General features: G+C 42.4%; 1 protein-coding gene across 1 annotated transcript in view; it reads left to right on the top strand.

Moving 5' to 3' along the window:
- LOC140247171 (intraflagellar transport protein 88 homolog) overlaps window positions 1-17345 on the top strand; it is a 31530-nt gene extending 14185 nt beyond the window's left edge. Inside the window, exons 17-25 of the mRNA XM_072326568.1 lie at window positions 17-125; window positions 1598-1748; window positions 2840-2955; window positions 4812-4864; window positions 5531-5596; window positions 7356-7462; window positions 11578-11638; window positions 16586-16678; window positions 17070-17345. Of these exons, the coding sequence (XP_072182669.1) occupies window positions 17-125; window positions 1598-1748; window positions 2840-2955; window positions 4812-4864; window positions 5531-5596; window positions 7356-7462; window positions 11578-11638; window positions 16586-16678; window positions 17070-17191 (878 nt within the window). The 3' untranslated portion in view covers window positions 17192-17345. The remainder of the gene's footprint in view (window positions 1-16; window positions 126-1597; window positions 1749-2839; window positions 2956-4811; window positions 4865-5530; window positions 5597-7355; window positions 7463-11577; window positions 11639-16585; window positions 16679-17069) is intronic.
- The last annotated feature ends 3400 nt before the right edge of the window (window positions 17346-20745 follow it).

Below are 20745 nucleotides of genomic sequence, written 5' to 3'. Positions count from 1 at the left end.
CATTTTTTATTTCTAGGTATAACATACAAGAAATTAAACAGAATAGATGAAGCTTTGGATTGTTTTCTGAAGCTCCATGCAATACTTGGAAATAGCGCCCAGGTTCTTCACCAAATAGCAGACATGTATCCTTTTCTATGTTATGATAAGGGATGATGGTTTTGGTAACTCATTTCAGCTGAAATATGTGTTTCAGCCATGTCAGGAAGACTAAGAAATTTACTATATTGTCCATTATAACTAGGAAGATCGTGCGTCGTTTGATGCTTATAAACACAAGAACAGAACTTAAAACTTACTTTGACATTTCCAGTGAAGCAAGTGGAGAAGTATGTTAATACTGCTTATGTTACAGTAATCAGTGTGTCAGGGAATAGCTAAACATTTATGGTCAGTATTTAAGGATGTCCTGGAATATGTAAAATGCTGCTGATTTTATTTTGAAAATCATGTCATAGGTGTAAGCACAGTTGAGTAAAGCCTTAATGAAAGTGAAGTTCTGTTGGGAAAGCTGTGTTCAGGCTAGCGTATGTGTAAGAAAGTAATAGTCTCCCAGCACTGCAAAAGCAGAAACAAATTGAAAAACCAAATGTAGGGTAAGTTATGTTTTGGCTTTGCACATTGTCAAGGATGTTCTGTAGTACAAGATCATTTAACAGTGTTTCTAAGAATGTGCAAACCATAATAAAACCGTCCCTAAGGCAGTACAGATTCCAATTTGCTGCACTGTGATTTTAAGGATGAAAGTAATAGATGAGATGGTAAGCAACCTCCAAAAACGCCAAAGGACTATGGTTTGTATTCCTTGCCTAGCCCATGTGTAAAACCTCCCTGCCATAGGCAGGGTTGCCAGCCACTAGGTCAGGCTGCTCAGGGCCCCATCCAACCTGGTCTTGAATGTTTCCAGAGATGGGACATCCGCAGACTCTCTGCACAATCTATTCCAGCATTTCATTACCCTCTGAGTAAAAAAATGTTACTCCTAATATCCAATGTAAATCTCCCCTCTTTTAGTTGATGTCATTCCCCCTTGTCCTATCACTGTCAGAAAATGTAACAAGTCAGTCCCCCTCCTGCTTGTAAGCTCCCTTCAAGTACTGGAGAGCTGCAGTGAGGTCACTGCGGAGCCTTCCCCAATCTGAATGAGCCCAGCTTTGTCAACCTGACTTCACAGAAGAGGTGCTCTGGCCTCTGGAAGAAAAACAGTTTACCCCTGTCAGTGCTCAGTGAACTAGTGGAAGAAAAACTACTCACATTACCTGCTTCCCTGTTTCATGAGAGGTTTCAGTAAAGGCCTACACTACATACAGAAAATGTTGGTCCCACAACAAAGGCCTACTCTACATACCAGAAGCACTTGCTTCACTGCAAAAACACAATCTACCTCCCACAGCTGCACCACTCAGCTTGGTATCATCATAAAGAAATGATGGAAAGCCTGTGTTTAAAACAAAAAACCCATATCAATATGCACCACACTGCAGTGACTGGTATATCTGTCTAGCGTATGGATTATATTATATAAATTAGTTGGAAATCTGAGTAAATTTTAAAAAAATAAATCATCATCACTGTTCCTTAACTGAAGAAAACTCAGTTATGAAATCATGGAAGATCCCAATCAAGCCATAGAGTGGCTCATGCAGTTGATCAGTGTAGTACCAACTGACCCACATGTACTTTCAAAGCTGGGGGAATTGTATGACAATGAAGGTGACAAATCCCAAGCCTTTCATTATTACTATGAGGTATTTGCTTTCTGTTACTTTCTTGTAATTAAAGAAAATATTGTCATGGTTTTCTGTGTCAAGTTGACAACTGATTCATTTCAACTGCTCAAAATGTCATCCAAAAGAAGAAAGAATGACCTTTGCCAGGGGTGGGGGTTGCAGGTAGTTGACAAAATCTGGTCTTTGTAGTCAGGTCCCAAGGAAGCACAGTCTGTGTTTCCACCTGGTGTATGACCTCCAACTTTTCTTTGTCAAGTGGTCGTTATTTACATCGGCCCCTATCAGTTTCAATTTAAAACTCAATCTGAGACTCAGGATTAAAAATGGATACAATAAATGTGATTTTAAAGGTGCTAAACTTGTCGGCATTAGTTGGAAGGTATACCCGTGTGGTGGATATGGATATAAATCTATGTGTCTGTATTTGATTGCTGTACGTTATGTATGCACAGTTGCCTAAAATTAGACATCCTCTCTCTTTTCAAACTGTGGTACTGGCTGTGATTTCTAGAGATCCTTTGGTTTCAGAAGTGGGAATAAGACAAGAAGCCACTTTGCACTCCAGCAGTTCTTTTTATGTACATATAAAGTGAGGATGACCAGTGTTGCAATTCTGAGTACTGGTGGAGTTGTGTGTGATTATAATTTTGGTGCCTGTTTCAATGGAGATTTCTAAGAATCTGCAAATGTTATTTACACACATGCATTTCTTGGAAAAGAAAGCTTTTAAGTCAGTCTTCTATCAGACAGATTTGAGTGTGAAATTCTATTAGGTAGCATTGTTTCACATTTTAGGTAATGTGTTCACACATAGACCTGATCTAAGTAAACAGCTGTTGCAGGCTGTAGTACTTCAAGTAAGGCTGGATGGAAAATGTGACAGACTTATCTCAGGTAACTTCTAAAATGCATTCTGTAATTAGAAGACTTGCCATGCTGTTTTTTTTTTCCTCCTCAGGATTGCTTAGCATAGTACACTGCTTCCATTCACATACAGCATATTTTTGGCATCTGGGGAATTAAACACTTGAGTCAGATATTCCAGAAGTAACATAAAGATGTTGTTTATCACTACAGTTGTGTTTCTTTCACCTTTTCTGTTTTGCCAGTCATACCGGTATTTCCCTTCAAACATTGAAGTCATTGAATGGCTCGGAGCCTATTGCATTGACACCCAGTTTTGTGAAAAAGCCATTGAGTACTTTGAAAGAGCAGCACTTATCCTGTAAGTAATTTTTGTTTTATATCTATTTAAAAGTTTTGTGATTAGACATCCATAATTATACTCAGAGATAAATTAATTGGATAATTTTTGTACTGCAAGCAAGTATCAGAGTAAACTATTTTGGAACATCATCTAATTTTCCCCAAATTTCTGTTTGTTTACAGGGTGTTTTTATTCTTACTGTGTTATTGCAATGTTAAGTAAGGGCCCAAGATGGTATTGGCTATTAGAACCTCTTTTTTCTATCCTCTGTCGTTAAACATAGTGATGAAGTAGGGACCGTTTCTGCTAAGTCACCAAGACTTCCTTCTCTATGGCTTTACATGAAATACTTCCTTTCTGTTTATCACACAGTGAGAAATCAATAGTTTAGATAAATGTATATTTAAATGTTCTTGCTGCATTTTCCTTTTTCATCTAAGTTCTACTCCCATAATAGGAATGATATCACAAATAAGCGTGTAAGTAAGCAGAAGTGTGCCATGCAGAATTAACAGTGGATAGTAGATGTAGGTTAGCAAATCAAATTGATTTTGATATAGATATTTGAATTTACTGAAATCGTCCTTTATCCAAATATGGTGTACTTACGAATGTGAGTCTGTAGGCTATGATTTGTATTCTAAGTCAGAAAAGTGAGCTTGTGAGACAAGCGCATTACTCTTAAGTGAGATATCACACTAACTTATTCTAAATAATCAGATCAAGAGCACGTTCCTGACCTTAACTGTCAGTCTGACTCAGTACTTGGGGAAGTGGCATTGGCAGCATGCAGATCCTCAGATGCAAAGACTGCTATCTTCCATTCTGCGTGAGGCTCCTTCACTCCTCATGAAAATGTTTTCAAGCTCTTATTTCTGTAGGAAGCAATTAATGTGATTCTACTGTCCGTCCAGCTTTTCATTTAAAGTAACTAAACTTGAGATTATATTGTATGTAGGAATTTGTCCATTCCCCTCCTTCCCTTCATTTCCAGGGGCAGCAGCGTCTGTCACAGGTAAATCTAGGTAACCTGCGACAGAAGGATATAAAAATGTGCAATTATAGGTACAGTAAAATACTAAAGTATGCAGTGTTCTTCAGTTCTGCAACCAGTTGGTGCAGCAAACAAATTTGTGCAAATCTCGAAGATAGCATGAAGAGCAACCAGTACTTCAGTATCACAGTATCGTGCAAGTTGGAAGGGACTTTAGAGATCATCGAGTCCAACTCCTGGGTTTCGAGCCCTCTGTGTAGCGAAGCGGCACTTCTACCCCCTGTGCCACAGGGGGGATTCGAACTCTGAGCCACCAGTGTTGCAAGCAGCAATTCTACCACCGCGCCACCGGGGCACACAACAGTAGTTGATACTTGTTAAGCCACATGTACCCTAGAAGAGATGGGAGAAGCTTAGTCAGAGTACAGGACCTTGTAAAGGAGCTTTCAAAAACTGACACATGACATTCTTCCTGGTTATCTGTAATTTTCATCCGTCTTTTATACAGAAATGGTTTCTCTGTGGTTTATGCTGTTATTAATTAATAACACTGCATAGATATTTGGGTGTTTATTTGTTATTAAAATAATCTAGGTATGCTAATGGTAAATATGAATGTTGGGATACAAATTGCTGAATAAGTATCGTTACTGATTGGAAATAAAATTACATCTAGTAACCTAGAGTCCTGAACACAAGAAGATGGCACGCAAATATACTGTGTGCGAACTGACCAGGTTAGCTGCTTCCTAGGAAGAGACTATACTGGGGTGAAGTGTTTAAGAGGAGTTTAATAGCAGGTTTTTACAAATGCTATGCAGAATATTGCCTATTTATTACGTGCTTACCATGTGCACAACCTTGTCTTCTTTATGTGCAGACCTACACAAGTGAAGTGGCAGCTGATGGTTGCCAGTTGCTATCGGAGAAGCGGTGAGCTCAGCAACATTTTTTGCAGTTAGCTGAAAAATTGTTTTGTTTTGATGAATGTTTTGATTTCTTTTTCCTTTTGATCTTTTCTGTCTCCTGTGAGTACTGGTCCTAAATTTTGTTTCAACTTTCAGTTGCATATTATTTTGTTACAGATTTTCTGTGTGTGTGCAGTGAAGTGTGACTTCTCCTTTAAGTCTGAGAAATATGCCTGTTCTGACAGGCGTGAAACGTTCCTTGTGCTCTTAAGTAATTAAAATAAAGAGAGAACAACATAAATTATTTTCTCCAAGTTTTGTAATGTAATTATCATACCATCAGATCTAGTGTAGTCATTAGATTTTAAAGTTGCTTAATTCCCATTCATTTTCAACACTAGGTGTAATTTTTCAGGTATTGAAGTAGTATACGCATTGCACAAACAACAGGAAGTTTTAATGTGCAGTTTCTTACTCAGATGCTTCCAGTTTTTGCTGTTGTGTAGTATTTACTGAATGCTAAGCTTGGATTTCTCAAATTTGATCTTATAATATTAAATCATGTATTAAAACTAAAGGAGTGGTGTCGAACTGTATAAATTCCTCTTCAGATGTATATATATATGTATATACGTATATTTTTCTTTTTTAATGTGTGCTAATGTTGGTAGGAAACGTGTTTTGTTTACAGGTAACTACCAGAAAGCTCTAGAGAAATACAAAGTCATTCACCAAAAATTCCCGGAGAATGTTGAATGTAAGTTGTTTCACTGAGTGGTACAACCATCAAAGAAAACTTTGTTACTTTAAATATGTTTGTTGGCGATCCATATGTTGTAAGTAGTTTTCATACCCAGATATTGTTCTGAACTAACATTTTAATTCCTGCTGATGCCCCCAGATTGGATTATTGTTTGTTTGCGGCAACACCAACATGTGACTTAAGAAGTATTAGGGTGATGCTGAAGAAGAAATATGAAAATGGGCTAACTGTAGTTGACTGGCTGAGCTCATTTTCTTGCATACTTGCTGCATTTTATAATTATGTTCATTGTTTTATCATGAGATTAAAACCTTTTTAGTTCTAGTCCCCACTAGGTGAAACTTCTGCTGTAAATTTCCAGGTAGGGACAAATGATCTAGTAAAATTTTTACCACGGCCTGTCCTTCTGAAAGGACGTAGGGAGTTCCTAAGTACAGTGGGTCAAGTAGTCTCAGAGAATTTCAAACTGCACTTACAGGAAACAGCTTTGAAGAGCAGGATGTTTTACTGAAGCTGTCACCCTGCAGTCTAAATGAAGAAGCCCTTTAGGAAACTGGGCTGTTACTGGATGCCAGTGTCCTCCTACATCTCACACTTCCATCCTAATTCCAAATTACAAGGTTATCACCAACAAACCTACACTTTTAAATTTAAACGGGAAGAGTTTCTACTGCGTTTTAAAATAAAATTGTATCATTTTGCTTTGACAAACCTACTTTTGAAGAGGAAACATACAGTTCTGTTGTACAAGAGAAATTCAGTACTAGGATTTCTCAGGGTTGTAGGTGAAATGTCACGTTCTCATTGGTCACCTGGAGTATGTGAAAACCTTCTAGAAATGCCACTGTTTTGCTGAACGGTGTTTCAACAAATTAGAAAATAGAGGCAGCGGCTGGACAAGAAGTTTAACTGATCTGAAAGTTTTCTACTGCTGAAATAACAGCTTTTCACACTTCCCGTTCTGGCCGTATCCTCCCAGCTTTCTTCCTTATGCTGGTTCTGATGCTGACCCGATCCCTCAGCAAACAAGTGCAGCTCCCTTAAAGCAGCAGAAAGCTGACCTAGCACAAAAATAGTAACGATTAAAAACCATATATCTGTGAAAGATGTCAAGAGGGAAGTGTTTTGTTCATGTTTATTTCTACCTCAGAGGGATGCTGACAAACATGTAGGAGCAACATCAATGTTTTCAGAGTTTGGTTCAGCATCTCCAACGACTGGTTTTAGGGATCCTTTTGTTTCCATTGTGCAGTTATATTTGATCTTCGTGGTTTTTTATTCTATAGAGTGCCTTTGCTTTGTAAATTGACTAGGGCAACAACAAAAAAAACAAAACCAAGCAACCCAAAGACTGCAAACCATTGTGATTCACTTGGCATTTATAAAATTATTTCTAAGAAAACGCTATTGATAGTGGCTCCTCAGACATAAGTTAATACTATTATTATACTTTTCAGTTTCCAAAACGTTTGTCAAGCATTCTGAGCTAAAAGAATTGAGCATCTTTCGCATCTTCAACTTATATAAATGATGTTTGTTCTGTTGGTGGGTATAGATGCTGGAACACAGGAAGTGTTACATTTTTCCACAGTATCATAACTTTCATAGCGATGTTGAATTTGGAATCATCTTGTATTCCTAGCTGTTTGCAGTGGTCTGTACCTCCATTCAGTATGTCTGGTTTGGGTAGGGTGCACTTGTAGTTTGAGCTGCTTGTAAGCCTTTTTCTCACAATGGTTTGTTCTTCAATTAGGCCTCCGATTTTTAGTTCGTCTCTGCACAGATATGGGACTGAAAGAAGTCCAAGAATACATGACAAAACTCAAGAAAGTGGAAAAATTAAAGGAGATAAGAGAGCAGGTAAGCCTGTTTCTTTCTGCAATACAGTCCACATACCACAGACAAAGCTAAGACAGCATTGATGGCACTTTAAAATAAAATATGTATTAAATTCCAGGTTTGGAGAGGCTCATATTCTGTGGTTTGGGTTCTTTAGTTTTAAATTAGCGGTCAGCATTAAATCTGTCGGAATGTTTGTTGAGCACTGGATTTCCGGTGATCTTCAATATTAGGGAAAGATAGATGATGTGGATGTGTTGGGAACGCTGGAGCCACACGCATAATTCAGCTCCTCTGGAATGTCGTCTTTCCTACTGCTTTGCCAGAGCGTGAAAAGTATATTTACCAGCCAAGCAATAATGCAGCTATAGAGAGAGAGGGGAGTGCAAGAATTTCTCCGTGTTGTAGAACTCCTTTTTGCTATTACAGGACCGCAACATTAGCAGGTTACATAAGCATGAAGTAAATCATTTATGTTAAACTGAGAAAGAATTTCCATGGAAAAGTTACAAGCTGTGAAAGGTGTGAAATCACAACTTGCGTTGCATTCAGAGCAGTGTGTGTTCTTAATTTTCTTGTTATTCCTGTGGTAAACTAAGATTTTAAAATTAAAATCAGCTTCTTAATTGGAAAGCATTGTCTGTGTTACAGAGCTGCAGTATACTCAAGTTTGCTCTTTCTTTCCAGTGAATTGTATGAAAACTACGTTGTCACATTAGGGCACATTGAAGTTTTACCTAATTTATGTTGTGCTAGTAAGACTTACTGGCTCCTTTTCAGTGTTGGATAATGTGTAAATACATCCTCAGTTACTGCAGTTTTACTTCAATTCCAGAGAGTCTAAGTATGCATGAGTAGACTGGAGCATTTCAAAAATGAAAAGAACTCAGACGGGGGAATGCTGTTCAAAGGATTCCAACTTTATGCTACAAGCCTGCTCTGTGGGCCATTTGAAGTGTGGTGGTTTGGATTTTCTGTAAATGTAAATCTTAATGCTTTCTGAAAATGGACACGAGAAGGCAGTTTGCAAATGTAGGGGATCAGATACACTGGGCTAGTGTTCATCCATGTCTCTTGCATAATGGCATCAGTATGCAAAGCAGATAACCAGATATTCCTACGCTACAGAACTCTGAATGGAGACCTCTCTGAAGTGTGTTAAACAGGCTTTCCTTAGTTTCTAGACAATCTCACTATGAAGTCAGTGACAGCCAGAGTTCTCTGCAATAACATCCAATTCCTCAGTGCTGTACGCAGGAAAGTTCAGCTGTGAAACCAGTTAAATGCTCAGTTACCTTAGATGGTGAGAGAGGTTCCTAGAGGTGCAGAAGTAATCTCATGCTTGGTACAGAATTCCAGTGGTTTTGTTTGTTTGTTTTTTCCAGTGAAGATTTAATTATGTTTATATGAATGAATAATCATTCATCTGTCAATGTTGAGGGTTCTAAGGAAACAAGTATCTTTCTCTTAAGAAAACTGATAATTAAATATGTGGGGAAAAAATGTCGTGTCAAAATTCTAAATGCTTATTTCCTGGTGGAAGCTTGATTGGTCCTTCCTGGATGTATTTCTGTACTGTCTGGTGAGGAAAAAGCTAACAGTAAATATTTATATGATTATATTGTTAAAGTTATTTAAGAACTGGTAGTTTAGTAGCGCATTAATTATGCTTAAAATGTTGGGTTTTTTTGTTCTGACTACACTGAGTTAAGGGATTTCACTGAGTACTAAGTGAATGATAGAGATCTTAGTGGAATCCAGTTGTGCAAGAGAGTCTCAACACCAGTGCTGTTTTTTGTTGTTGGTGTTACATCTGGGTTTCCATCCCTTGGTTTTGGTGTTTTGTTGTTCTGGGGGGTGGGAAGTTGTTCTTATGTCTGCCACCATCCGGCTTTGGGAATGACTGGGTCTTTTTGTCTTAAGGAACGCCTTCTGTCATTCGTGCACGTGTAAACTATATTTCGAGCTCTAAAATGATCAAGGGTTAATATTTCACTGCGTAGATTTCTAGTAGGAGCACTGGTTTCAGTTAACAAAACCAGATATAACACAATTCCTGCTCACAGCTTTCAACTAACACCTGGATTGTCAGTTGCACACAGCAAAGACCATAAGGGTGAATGGCGCTGTAATATACTTGCTTTTCAAAGTTTGAGCACTGACTTTGTATCTGCATGGAAATGTATCAAAATTTGCTGTTCTGGCACCGTTTTGCCAGAAGAAGTTTATCCACATGGAGTTTATACCAAAAGAAATATTCTGGAGTTCTTTCTTCACTCGGTCTCCAATATGGGCAAGTTGTTAAATACTTCCAGACAAGAATCTGGGAACATCTGTGGCCTTCATTCACTGTAGAAGTTTTTCTCCCTGTCTCTCACAGTATTGGATTTTTGCTGTAACCTTCGTGTCTTTTTTTTTTTAACAGCATTAATATTTCTTTTTCATGTTTCAGTGTAAAAAAAAAAAAGGCAGGTATTAGTGTAGAAGTTCACTCAACCTCCGTGGCTCCCATGTGTACATACATTACCATTTATTTCCTTTAAGTGAGCTTAATGACTGAAAAAGTGGGACTGATTGGGTGCCACCACGGGGGACTTGCTGTGTTTGCCTTCAGGCACCTACATCTGGACTCACCAACCTACCTTTCTTTTGCAGTCTTAAGAGAGAAATGTTGGGGGTGGAAGTGACTGGACCTATTTTAAGTATCTGCTTTTTACTCAGTTGGAACTGCACAGGGATTAGTCGTACGCTTCAGCTTTAGTACTTCTGCAACACTGTGGGAGTAAAGTCCAAGGATGTAAACACCACCACGGCTCTATCATGTAGGGACTGCGTCCCTCTGATAGACAAAGGCTGAACTTGTGCTGCTGTACTCTTGTCTGTCCTTCACTGCCTGGACAGGCTGAACATTCTTCCCAAAGCACGAACGGGATGCTTAGCCCAGAACTGAGAGAGCATATTCCAGACTTGAAGGTTTCCCAAAAGAAATAGAGAGTACAAGGATTCTGGTCCCAGGCTGGATAGTTCCAGCACCGTTCCAGGTTTCACGCTAGGCATGCTGCTTTCCTGTCTGACTCCTGTGAATTTTGATGTAAAGGTTGTTCCTTTTTCTGTTGGCGAGAAGCTTGGAAGTTCTTCCACATCTGGGTTGTTCCAACTTTGCCAGACTCCGTGTTACTTTTCTGGTGAAAAATGAGTGAAGAAGCTACAGCAATTGTCCCAAGCATGTGGTTAAGTAGCGTGCACACGTTTTAAGCAGAACCTGAATTCTGTAGGATACAGAGATGACTTTTATTGGCAGCTGAGTGCCTGAAATGCTGACTATTTGTATCTGGCCATAAAACAGCCCCTATCCGAGATGTGCCATCTTGTAACTGACAGTATATGTGTATGAGAACTTTGGTGTTCAGCCAGGAGAAGCCATTTCTGCCATGTGATGCAGAGGTATTGCTTTGATAAACTGTCAGGGTTTTCAAATAGCTCTAAATAAAACACAGCTGGAAGATGTTCGTGGTACCGTCTTCTGAGCAAGAGCTGAGTTTTTAAGCATAGTTTTTGAAGTATTTGCCTTCGCCTTTATCTTCCATTTAACACTCAACAGCAAATTAAGTTTTGCTGTAAATTGCAGTGCCATGCCAGGTATCCAAAGTTTAAGACCTATGGGGTGAATAGATCTTTTCATACATCTCCCTACTTCCCCCCTCCCTTGAAACGTTACACTAATAATACGCCTGTGGGATTTGCAAGATGTTAATGGGCAGAGGCTACTTTGAACTCATGCAAGGAGGGCTGTGTTGCCTGTTTTTTCAGCTGTACTTCACAGAGGTTCATCTGGAGTATTTTTATGCACGTTCCTTGTATAAATTTTATCTGAAGAAAAACAATTTATCGAGATAGTCTGTTTGAATTTCACAGGACTCCAGTTTTACATAAACATTGGCCTTAACACTGATTTTGGGATAATTCTGTGCTCTGAAAGCATAGAGTTTATTACTTACAGTGGGATAAACGTAATTTAATGTTCTTCTCCTGTTCTAGTAATAAGCTAGGTTGAGTTTTTAATAATTATTTCTAGCATACATTAGTAAATGGGAGTTCTGTTCTGTTCTTTTTAAACCTGTTTCACTGTTCTGCAGCGCATTAAATCTGGCAGAGATGGCAGTGCACGTAACCGCAGGGAAGGAAGTGCTGGTGGAGGTAAGTACTTAATGCCTCTGCTTAAATATCAGGCCTGTCGGGATTTCAAAGAAAATAGTTTTTCTTAAAATGTTTATAGAACCTCCTTGCATTTATAAATGCACACAAATAAGCATTGAGTAATAATCAAGTAGTGTTTGTTGTGTGTTCAAGAGTCTATGTTGTGCTACCAACCCTGTAATTGGAAGACCCCTGTGTTACCTTCTTGCTCTTTCTTCCTCTTTTCCCAGCATGGCAGAGATGAAGTGCTAGAGGCTTAGAGAAAAGCTCGTTCTCTTGACTGTTAAGACTCTCTGCTCCTGTAGATTCACAATGCTGAGTTTCTTAAATGTAGAGCTGTAGGAAGGTAAATCTGGAAGCTTGCCTGTGTAGTCTTTTCCCTACTGGGCAGCCCACATATTACAGAGCTCATGATTCTTCCCTCCCATTAATAAATGTATGAGACATTATACTGTTAAACCTGACTGTTCCCCTCTGCTGTTCTAAGGAAACTACCAGACTTCTGGCTACTTTGGCCAGCTGGAATAAAGTCCATCTTGACCCAAATAGGAAGTTATGCATTGGTATTCTGCTTTCATTTTTATTTTACATCACTCAGTATCACAAAAGATCTCACCTAGAAATTCTTAGTTGTATTCTCTTCCTTTTTCAGTGAAACACTTCATGCATTTTTTTCTTTACTGGTAACTAACTGGTAATTTTATTTATCCATTGATTAAAACACTGATCCAATTCGATAGGGTCATGAAAATTACTAGCATCGTATTGGAAGGAATATTTTAGAATGCTTTGGCATTCAGGAAGATGCTCTACTGAGTTCTCTAAGGGTTAACAATTGGTACTGGATTCTCATGAGTTCTCATTCCTTTTTTTTTAGCTCAGCAGTTTCACCAGAGAAGCTTTGAAATCATTGCTTGTTATGTAGGAAAATTAGAATTCCCCTAGAATTTAATTTTACCTGTTCTGGGCCTTAGGCCAAGTAATTCTTGGGGTGAAGTTCCTTACTTTTGGTAACAGGAAGGGATGGAGATGTCTGGGCTCTCTTTTGTTGCAGAAGCACTCTGATGAGACAGTCAGCTAGAGGTGCGAGTAAGACAGCAGCATGAGAGAGCTTTGGGACAGATTTTTATCACAGAGCAGAGGTTCACTTTGGCTTACAATGAACAGCAATGAAGAGTAGGTAAGGGTAGTCACTGCTGTGCAAAACACTGCATCAGGCATCCAGGAAAATGGCACAAAGGGTCTGTTTTCTTACAGCAATCTTTTTTCTGCCTGTCGTAGTAAAAACATACAAAAAAGGTAGAATCAATATCAGAGAGAATATAAGTGACAACTAAGTCGATCCTTTCTTTAAAGACAGAAATACCTTTAAAATGTTATTGGGAAGAGAAAAATGTTGAGCACATCAGGAAGTTTGACTGCAGACTCTACTAATTCCAAGGGATTACTTCCCCTCCCCAGTCAGAGTAACTGGAGAAGAGCAGTTGTAAACATAAAAGAGTACAAGAAGATAATCAAGATCACAACTAACGTAGAACTTGTCCTGTCGATAATTCTTAGTGTGATGCTCAAGGTACAGTGTCAAATTCGTGGAAGAATGGAAAAAAACATTTTGGGAACCAGCCTGTGTAAGGGCATGCTTGGGAAGCCTCTGTTGTATGAAGTCGTTGCCAAAGATCCAGCCTGTCTGGAAATGACTCAGAAAACAAGCAGAGGTACAAAGAAGGTCCTGTACTGAGCCTGGAGTAAACTTTGTGTTGAGATTCCGAGATTCCTAATTAAAAGTTGTGAGTGTGTGTGTATGTATTTATATCATATATATAATACCTATCTTGTATGATGTAAATTGTATATCTTTATATAGATATCTGTCTGTATCTTAATGGAGTCAAAGACATTACATCTTTTTAACCTGGGGAACATTATCAGTGAAGAAGTCATGGCAATAAATGTTAAGGACTACACTGTAGCTCGTGTAGTCTTGAGGAAGACTGAGGGAAAGCCAAAGACTGAAAAATCATTTGAGCCAGTGTTGGGCCTTATTCACCTGGGTTATGAATCTGTATTTTACAGCATAAGAAGCATCTGCATACAGCTTGCTTGGAGACACACGTGAAGTATAAACAAGAATCACTGTATTTCAAGATCATAATATGCATTTGAAATGCTACTGTCTTCATTACAAGAAGAGAAACATTTGTACACATTTTGAGTTTCATCTCTTCCAGCGTTGTTGCCAAGACCAAAAGGGATAATTTTCCTTCATTGTATGGGAGATTTGTCATCATTACTAAATGCAGTGAGGCATGGAATCCTGCTTAGTTTATTACTTACTGGCTAAATGAAAGTACTTACTAGCCAAATGAAGTGTGTATGCATTCCCAAAATTTTAGATATGCTGCTTGTTTTCTTTCTTTCCTCTTACCAGCCCTGTGCCTGGCATCCCCAGGAGAAGGTTTTTCTCCGAGTATTTATCCCCTGTGCTCGTAGTAGGAATATTAATAGCTCAGACTTCCTTGTTTTAGGAAATGTAATTTAAAATTGCTCAGAGAAGGAAGCCAAGAGGAAAGAGAAGTCAGCAAGGTGTGTGCTTAGAACCTTGCTTTGTCGATACGCATTAAAACAGGAGAAGCATGAGGTGCTTCAAACCGTACTTTGAAGAGTATGAATAGAATATGCACGGATAGTGCACGGAATGGAAGAAAAGTGACCAAGAAAACTAACGTCTATGTGAGTGTCAGTGTTAAAGTCTACTCTTGTGTTGTGAGAGGAATAAGCATTACATCTAAACTGCTTACCAAAACTGAACACATTCTCTCTATAAATGCAAAAAGTTTCTTCTCTACATGAATATCAGATTATTGATTTGGGATCTTTGTGATTCATGTTAGAAGAGGATTGCATTAGTACATACCCTTAACATTTTTGGTAATTAAAAAAAAAAAAAGGCAAAAAAGCCTGCAGGATTTTTAACAGCACGTCTGAGTTTCAGCAGTTGTCAACAATTTCCTCTTTAATAATCTTGTTCCCTCGCTTTCTTTGAGTTTTGCAGAGAGGTGATACTAACATCCAGCACTTGGAAGTCTGGGCATTACGGTTCTTACTGCTATAAGGGATTTCTGCAGTCCAAGACCACAAGGCCTTTCATAGATAAGTGAAAGTGTGACCTTAAGGAATACCTTACCGTAGCAGTGTTTACTTGGTCTCTGCATTTGCCCTGCTCTCTGAATGGGGAGTGTTGTACCAGATGAGAAGGCAGTTGTACATGAGGAGTCGTGATGTCTCGGACAGGAGCCCAGAGAAGCAGTATAGGGTTCAGTAGATGAAAGGCTGAGCGTTGTGTACTCTCCCTGGTACCTAAGCCTATCCAGATGCATTTGGGGGGAAAAAAAACAAGCCATGAGAAGAACTGAGATGTCTCTTATTTCATTCGGTGATGTTAGAGGAGAAATGAGTTTGTCCATCCCAAGCAAACATTCTGTATTCAGACACCCTTTAGCATCTCATAGGAACCTCTTCATACTAATATGCATAATATTACTATATGATGGATATCAGGGCACTGAGCATCCCAAATAATCTTCACTGCGGTTGAGGCAAAAGACTATTCCTGTTACTCTGCAGCAAGTGCTGCGTGATTGCTGTTATTTTCCTTGTGTGCCTGTTTGTGCCTCCTTAATTTCAAATGGCTTTGGGATGGCTCTGTTGGCTGCGTCATGTGCCTTCAAGAAAAGTTCTTTTTGTAATCGTGTGTGAAATACCTGAATGATGTGGCCATCTTAACCTGCTTGCTGCGCATGGACTCACCCGAGGAGTTGGCTTAACTGATACACCAGAAACAACTTGTGGTCAACAGTTGAGAAGTTTTGCTTTGATTTATTTTTTTTTTCAAAGCAAAATGAACTTTGGTGGAGTTAAAAGTAACCATTAAAGAAAAATTACACCAGATTCCCACTTCTTTCCTTGGTTTTTACATAATAGTGTGGTGCTACACTGACAGTATTCTTCTTCTGGGTCACAGAATCATAGAACTGTAGGGGCTGGAAGGGAGCTCTGCAGATCATCTAGTCCAAGCCTGCTGGTTAACTCCAACCAAAGCCCTTTTCTTCGCCAAGGACGGTGCCTTCATCCCTAATGTGAAAGGTGCCAAGAGCTGCATTTAAATACGTTCTGGATTTGATGAAACTTCTGTAGTCTTCAGAAGCATTGGCTGAGTGTGTGCTTCGTTATTAAACATTTGATCAATCGGACTGCCAAAATTCTATTAATGTCTATTGTGTGATGCTCAAACAGTGTCTGATGCATTAATCTCATCACTGTAATCGAAAGCGATGGCATTTGTTTAAATATAAACATAAATGTATTGGCTTTAAAGGCTTGTATTGTTGTACATAGGAGTATCTTCCTAAGTTGGACATATAAAAACAGAGCAGTTTAACATTTTCTTAGCTAGAGGTATTGCTCCTTTAAATAGGATTATTCCAAGCTGGGGTTACTTTTGCAGCATGTTGTTTTATTCATTCCTCTGCCATGTAAAACCGGCCATTAAACAAATGTTTTACATTTATAAAGGGAGCTGGATGCAGTGTGACCACGCTTTATGTTTACCGCCATGGTTTTAGCTCCAGCGTGTGACTTTAACTTGTAAGCAACTGAGACGTCAGCATTGGAAGTAGAAATAGTCTGATGTGTTTACTGCAAAGTTAAAAGCCAAAAACAAAAAGCATCGCACGGTGCCTGGTGTGTTTTGATAATGGCTGCTACAAATGAGTCCTGACTCCATCGTAAAAGGATGGTTTCACCCAAATCTTGTTTGAAAGAAAGTAATGAAGTTATGTTGTTGTTGTATCCTGATTTCACAGCACATGACAACATGTTCCTTGCCTTTTCACTATTTTTAAGTATATATATATATATATAATTTATTAATTTATTTTTGCCTTCCAGATGCTGGTAGCAAAGGGGAAAGACTGAGTGCCAAACTAAAAGCTTTGCCTGGAACCAGTGAGCCCTATGAAAGCAGCAGCAGTAAAGAAATAGGCAAGTGGGCATCTTGCACTTTGTGACTTCCCAGACCCTCAGAGAGTGGGGAAGTAGAGAAATTGTGTTATTGGAAGAGCAAGTGCAGTAATTGCACAATTAGTTCAGAGCTCACTTTAAAGGATCTGTACATATTAAGGAATGTGGCCCAACTAAACATTCATTGATGTTACTGTTTGTCTGCTGCAAGGTTTGGTCAGGAAAAAATCTCTTAAGAATCCAAATGTGGGATCTTCTCCTTCAGTGATCTTTCCAGTCTGCATTTCAAAGAAGAAACCTTTCCAGATGTTTGATATGTTAGAAAGCAGTCTCGTGTTTGATGAGAGGTGTTTAAAACCAAGCTACAAGTACTTGCAGATAACTGTTTCCAATGTACTTGTTTAAATCCCAGATGCTTCCTACATAGACCCACTTGGCCCACAAGCAGAAAGACCTAAAACTGCAGCAAGGAAAAGAACAGAGGAAGATGACTTTGCTGATGAAGAACTAGGAGAGGATTTGCTTCCAGAATAATATGTGCTCCACTCAAAATCTTTTCTCCTTCTAAAATTTTTAGCCATGAAAATGCCTCTTTGAGATGGTTTTGTACCAGGTTTTAATGAAATAATTGTTGAAACACTTTTGTGTTTGTGGTACCATATATTAAATGTTTTGGATTTGAAGTTACAGTCTGTTTTCTGATTGGTTATTTTCCTTCTTCATTAGAACTGCAAAAAGCAAAATAAATCAATAAATAAAATGCTGGCAGTTGAGGGGCGGGCCTTCCATCAGCTCCCATTGTACACCTGCCATAGTGATGTCGAGGCAGAGTCACAGAGGATAGAACGGTGGAACCCCCTCCCGTAGGTTAAAAAGGGCAGTGCCAGTGAGCCAGCAGCCCAGAGCGGGCAGCAGCAGCAGAGAAGAGAGGACAACAGCCCCGAGCAGAGCGGACAACAGCAGAGCAGGAGTTGAAGTGAGCCAAGGGAGGGAATGTGCAGCGGCTGAAGTTAGAAGGGATCGGGAGGAGCCGGGAGCCAGGGCTGTAGTGAGAAGCGATAGGGAGAAGCAGGGGCTGTAGTGAGAACGGCTAGGAAGAAGCAGGGACTCAGGTAAGAAGCGATAGAAGCAGGGGCTCAAGTGAGAAGGGGTGGGAGGAGTGGATGAGCACACTGAGGAACATTATAGTGTAGATAGGCACTTCTGCTCCTATTCGCACCACCTGTGCTCTCACTGGTGGTGAAAGGGGGTTTTTATCTTCTAGGCCAGGGACACAGCCGGAACACGGCATGCTCCTGGTGTCAGCCCTGCAGCTGTCAGTACATGAGAGCACTGCACCTCCGGCCCTCGCTGTTCCTGTGAGTCTCCAGGTGTGCCTCCCAATAAAGCTTGATTTGTGAATCCATTGGTTGGTCCCTCTCCTTTGTGCGGTCCCTCTTTCCTTATGACACTGACACGTCTTTACACGTGTGTGCCTGCGTGTGGTGTGTGCACTTGTAGACACAGACAGAGTGTACCCATGATACATGTAGGGATCAAACCTCTTTATTTTACACCCTTCCTGCGCATCCAAGAGTCTCTACAGTGACAGCACAATGAGCTCTGAGGTCACAGAACCGCAGCGCCCTGTGAAAGCAAGTGAGCCAACCACCATGTGCTCAGCACAGCACCGTGAGCCGGGACGCCATGAGGCTGTGAGGCCGTGGGGCTGTGAGGCCGTGGGGCTGTGAGGCCGTGGGGCTGTGAGGCCGTGGGGCTGTGAGGCCGTGAGGCCGGGGCGCCCCGTGCTGCTCCGCACAGACCGCAGTGTGGGCTCGGCCGTTGCCAGGGGTACAACGGGACGGTTTTCAGCCGAGGCCGTCAATGCGGGGAGCACGTCAGCGCCTTTGCTGTTTCCTCTGAGAAATCGTTATCCTTCGTGACCGATCCGCACCGACTGCAGCGTGCCTCACAATAAAGCTGTGTTTCACGAACCCACCGGTCGGTTCTCTGCTGCGCTCCTTCTTGACTTCAGCGCTCGGGGCTGGGCTGTCTCCCCGCCGGAGCGCTCGCCTCCTCCGTGAGCGCCCGCGATCCTCCTGGCACGCGAGGCCAGGAGAGATGCGGCGAGGCGCGGGGCGCTTTTCCAGCCGCTCCTCCGCCGGGACACAGCCAGCGGCACGCTCCCCTCGCCTTCCTCGAGCGGCCCGATCGCCGGGCGCGCCGCCGCCATGCAGCGAGGCAGGGTGAGGAGGGGCGGCGGGCGGGGGGGGACCGCGCGGTCGGGAGCGGGTCGGGCGCGGGGCGCGAGGGGCGGCGGGCGGCGGCCCCCCTGACGGCTGCCCGTTGCAGGTGCTGACGGCGCTGCTGTGCGCGGCGCTGCTCCCGCTCCGCTCGGACGCCGCCAAAGCGCCCAAACGCCCGGCCCGGCCCCGGAGCTGCGGCGAGCGGCCCGAGGAGCTGCTGGAGCAGCTGTACGGCCGGCTGGCGGCCGGCATGCTCGGCGCCTTCCACCACACCCTGCAGCCCGAGCCGCCCGGCCGCCAGCACAACGCCAGCTGCCCCGCGGGGACCCGGCCGGGCGGCGACAAGAGGCTCCGGCTGCCCGTCAACCTGCGCAGCGCCTCGCCGTGGGCCTACAGGTGACCGACGGGGCGGCGGGGGAGCGCCGGGTGGGGCCGGGAGGCGGCGGGGCCGGGCTCCGGGTGGGCCCGCGTGGCGCGGTGCCCTGACGGCCGGGAGGCGGCGGCCCCGAGGGCTGCTGCTGCGGGACGGGACAACCGGGGGGTGTTCGATGGGCAGGTGTGAGCCGCTCCTGGCGGGAGGAGCCCGCTGGGGAGAGCCGGAGGAAGCCGGAGGCGTGAGCTGGAGCCGTAGGTCCCGCAGACTTCAGCGCGGCTCCTCGTAGCGATCGCCGGGAACGTTCGTTCTGTGGCGCGGCCGTCGCCCGCTTCTCCTTCATGATTCTCCCCTGCCGAGAGAAAAGCGGTCGGTTTGCCCCATCGGCCTTTTATAAACAAAGTTCTTTTAGAAATAGTCATTTGTGTGATACGTTTCTGTAAGCGGACTGAGAGCTTTGGGACCGGAGTGTGAGGAACACCTACTGCAAGCGCAGGTATCTGTGTGTAGCTTGTGCCGAATAGCGCTGCCGTCAGAAAAGGACTCTCTTCAGAAATCAGGGGGTTCCATCCTCAGCCTCTCTGGGCAGGCATTGCTTTTCAGTTGGAGCTCTGTGTATGCTTCGTGCTTAACAGAGAATGCTGTCCTGTAACAGACCCCATTTCTCCTCCATCGTTGGTACTGTGAGACACTGCACGATGTGTGTGGAAAGTGTACGGTACAGAATTGCCCATTAAGAAGAGCGATGTGCTTTGGTGATGACAACCTGCTGTTTCGCAGGCTGTGCAGCCAGATCCAGGAAGTGTCAGGAGGACCAGCTCTGCTGCACAGTGTTCAGAGGACAGCTGCTCACCTGGTCAACTCCCTCGGCAGTCTCCCAAATACCCTCAGAGCTGTTGTGTATCTCTGTTATGGTTTTATCATTTGGTTGGTGTTGGTATTCCACATCAAAACATCATGTAGGATAATGGGAGTTAAGGGGACAAATCTATTTTCTGCGGGCTGCCTTCAATGTGCATGTGGGGAGCGGCACCGGAGGGGAGGTCGGGAAGGGGACGTGGTTTCTGTCCCGGCGCCCTGCGAGGAGACAGCGTGGTCGGAGCTTCCCGCCTCCCGCAGCCCGTCGGTGAGATTGGGATTTGGTTTTCTCCTTGTTGAAACTCTCTCGTTGTTGTTTAGTGTTACTGGGTTTATTAAACTGCCGTTCGTTCTCAGATCATCCTTTCTTCATTTTTTTTCCCCCTCCTAGACCCATTCGCGGTCTCCCTTCCCGTCCCCTCTCCCGGAGCGCACGTGGCCGGGCCGCGCCGCACCGCGCCGTTAGGGAAGAGAGGTACTTTTGTTCCTGCCCCCCTGGGTTTGTTCCCTTGTCACGGTGGGTTCGTGAAACACAGCTTTATTGTGAGGCACGCTGCAGTCGGTGCGGATCGGTCACGAAGGATAACGATTTCTCCGAGAAAACAGCAAAGGCGCTGACGTGCTCCCCGCAT

The sequence above is a fragment of the Excalfactoria chinensis genome, chromosome 1 (assembly GCF_039878825.1).
Source record: "Excalfactoria chinensis isolate bCotChi1 chromosome 1, bCotChi1.hap2, whole genome shotgun sequence".
Classification (NCBI taxonomy): Eukaryota; Metazoa; Chordata; class Aves; order Galliformes; family Phasianidae; genus Excalfactoria; species Excalfactoria chinensis.
Note: the sequence above shows the minus strand (reverse complement) of the source record. Positions and strands in the feature narration are given on the sequence as shown.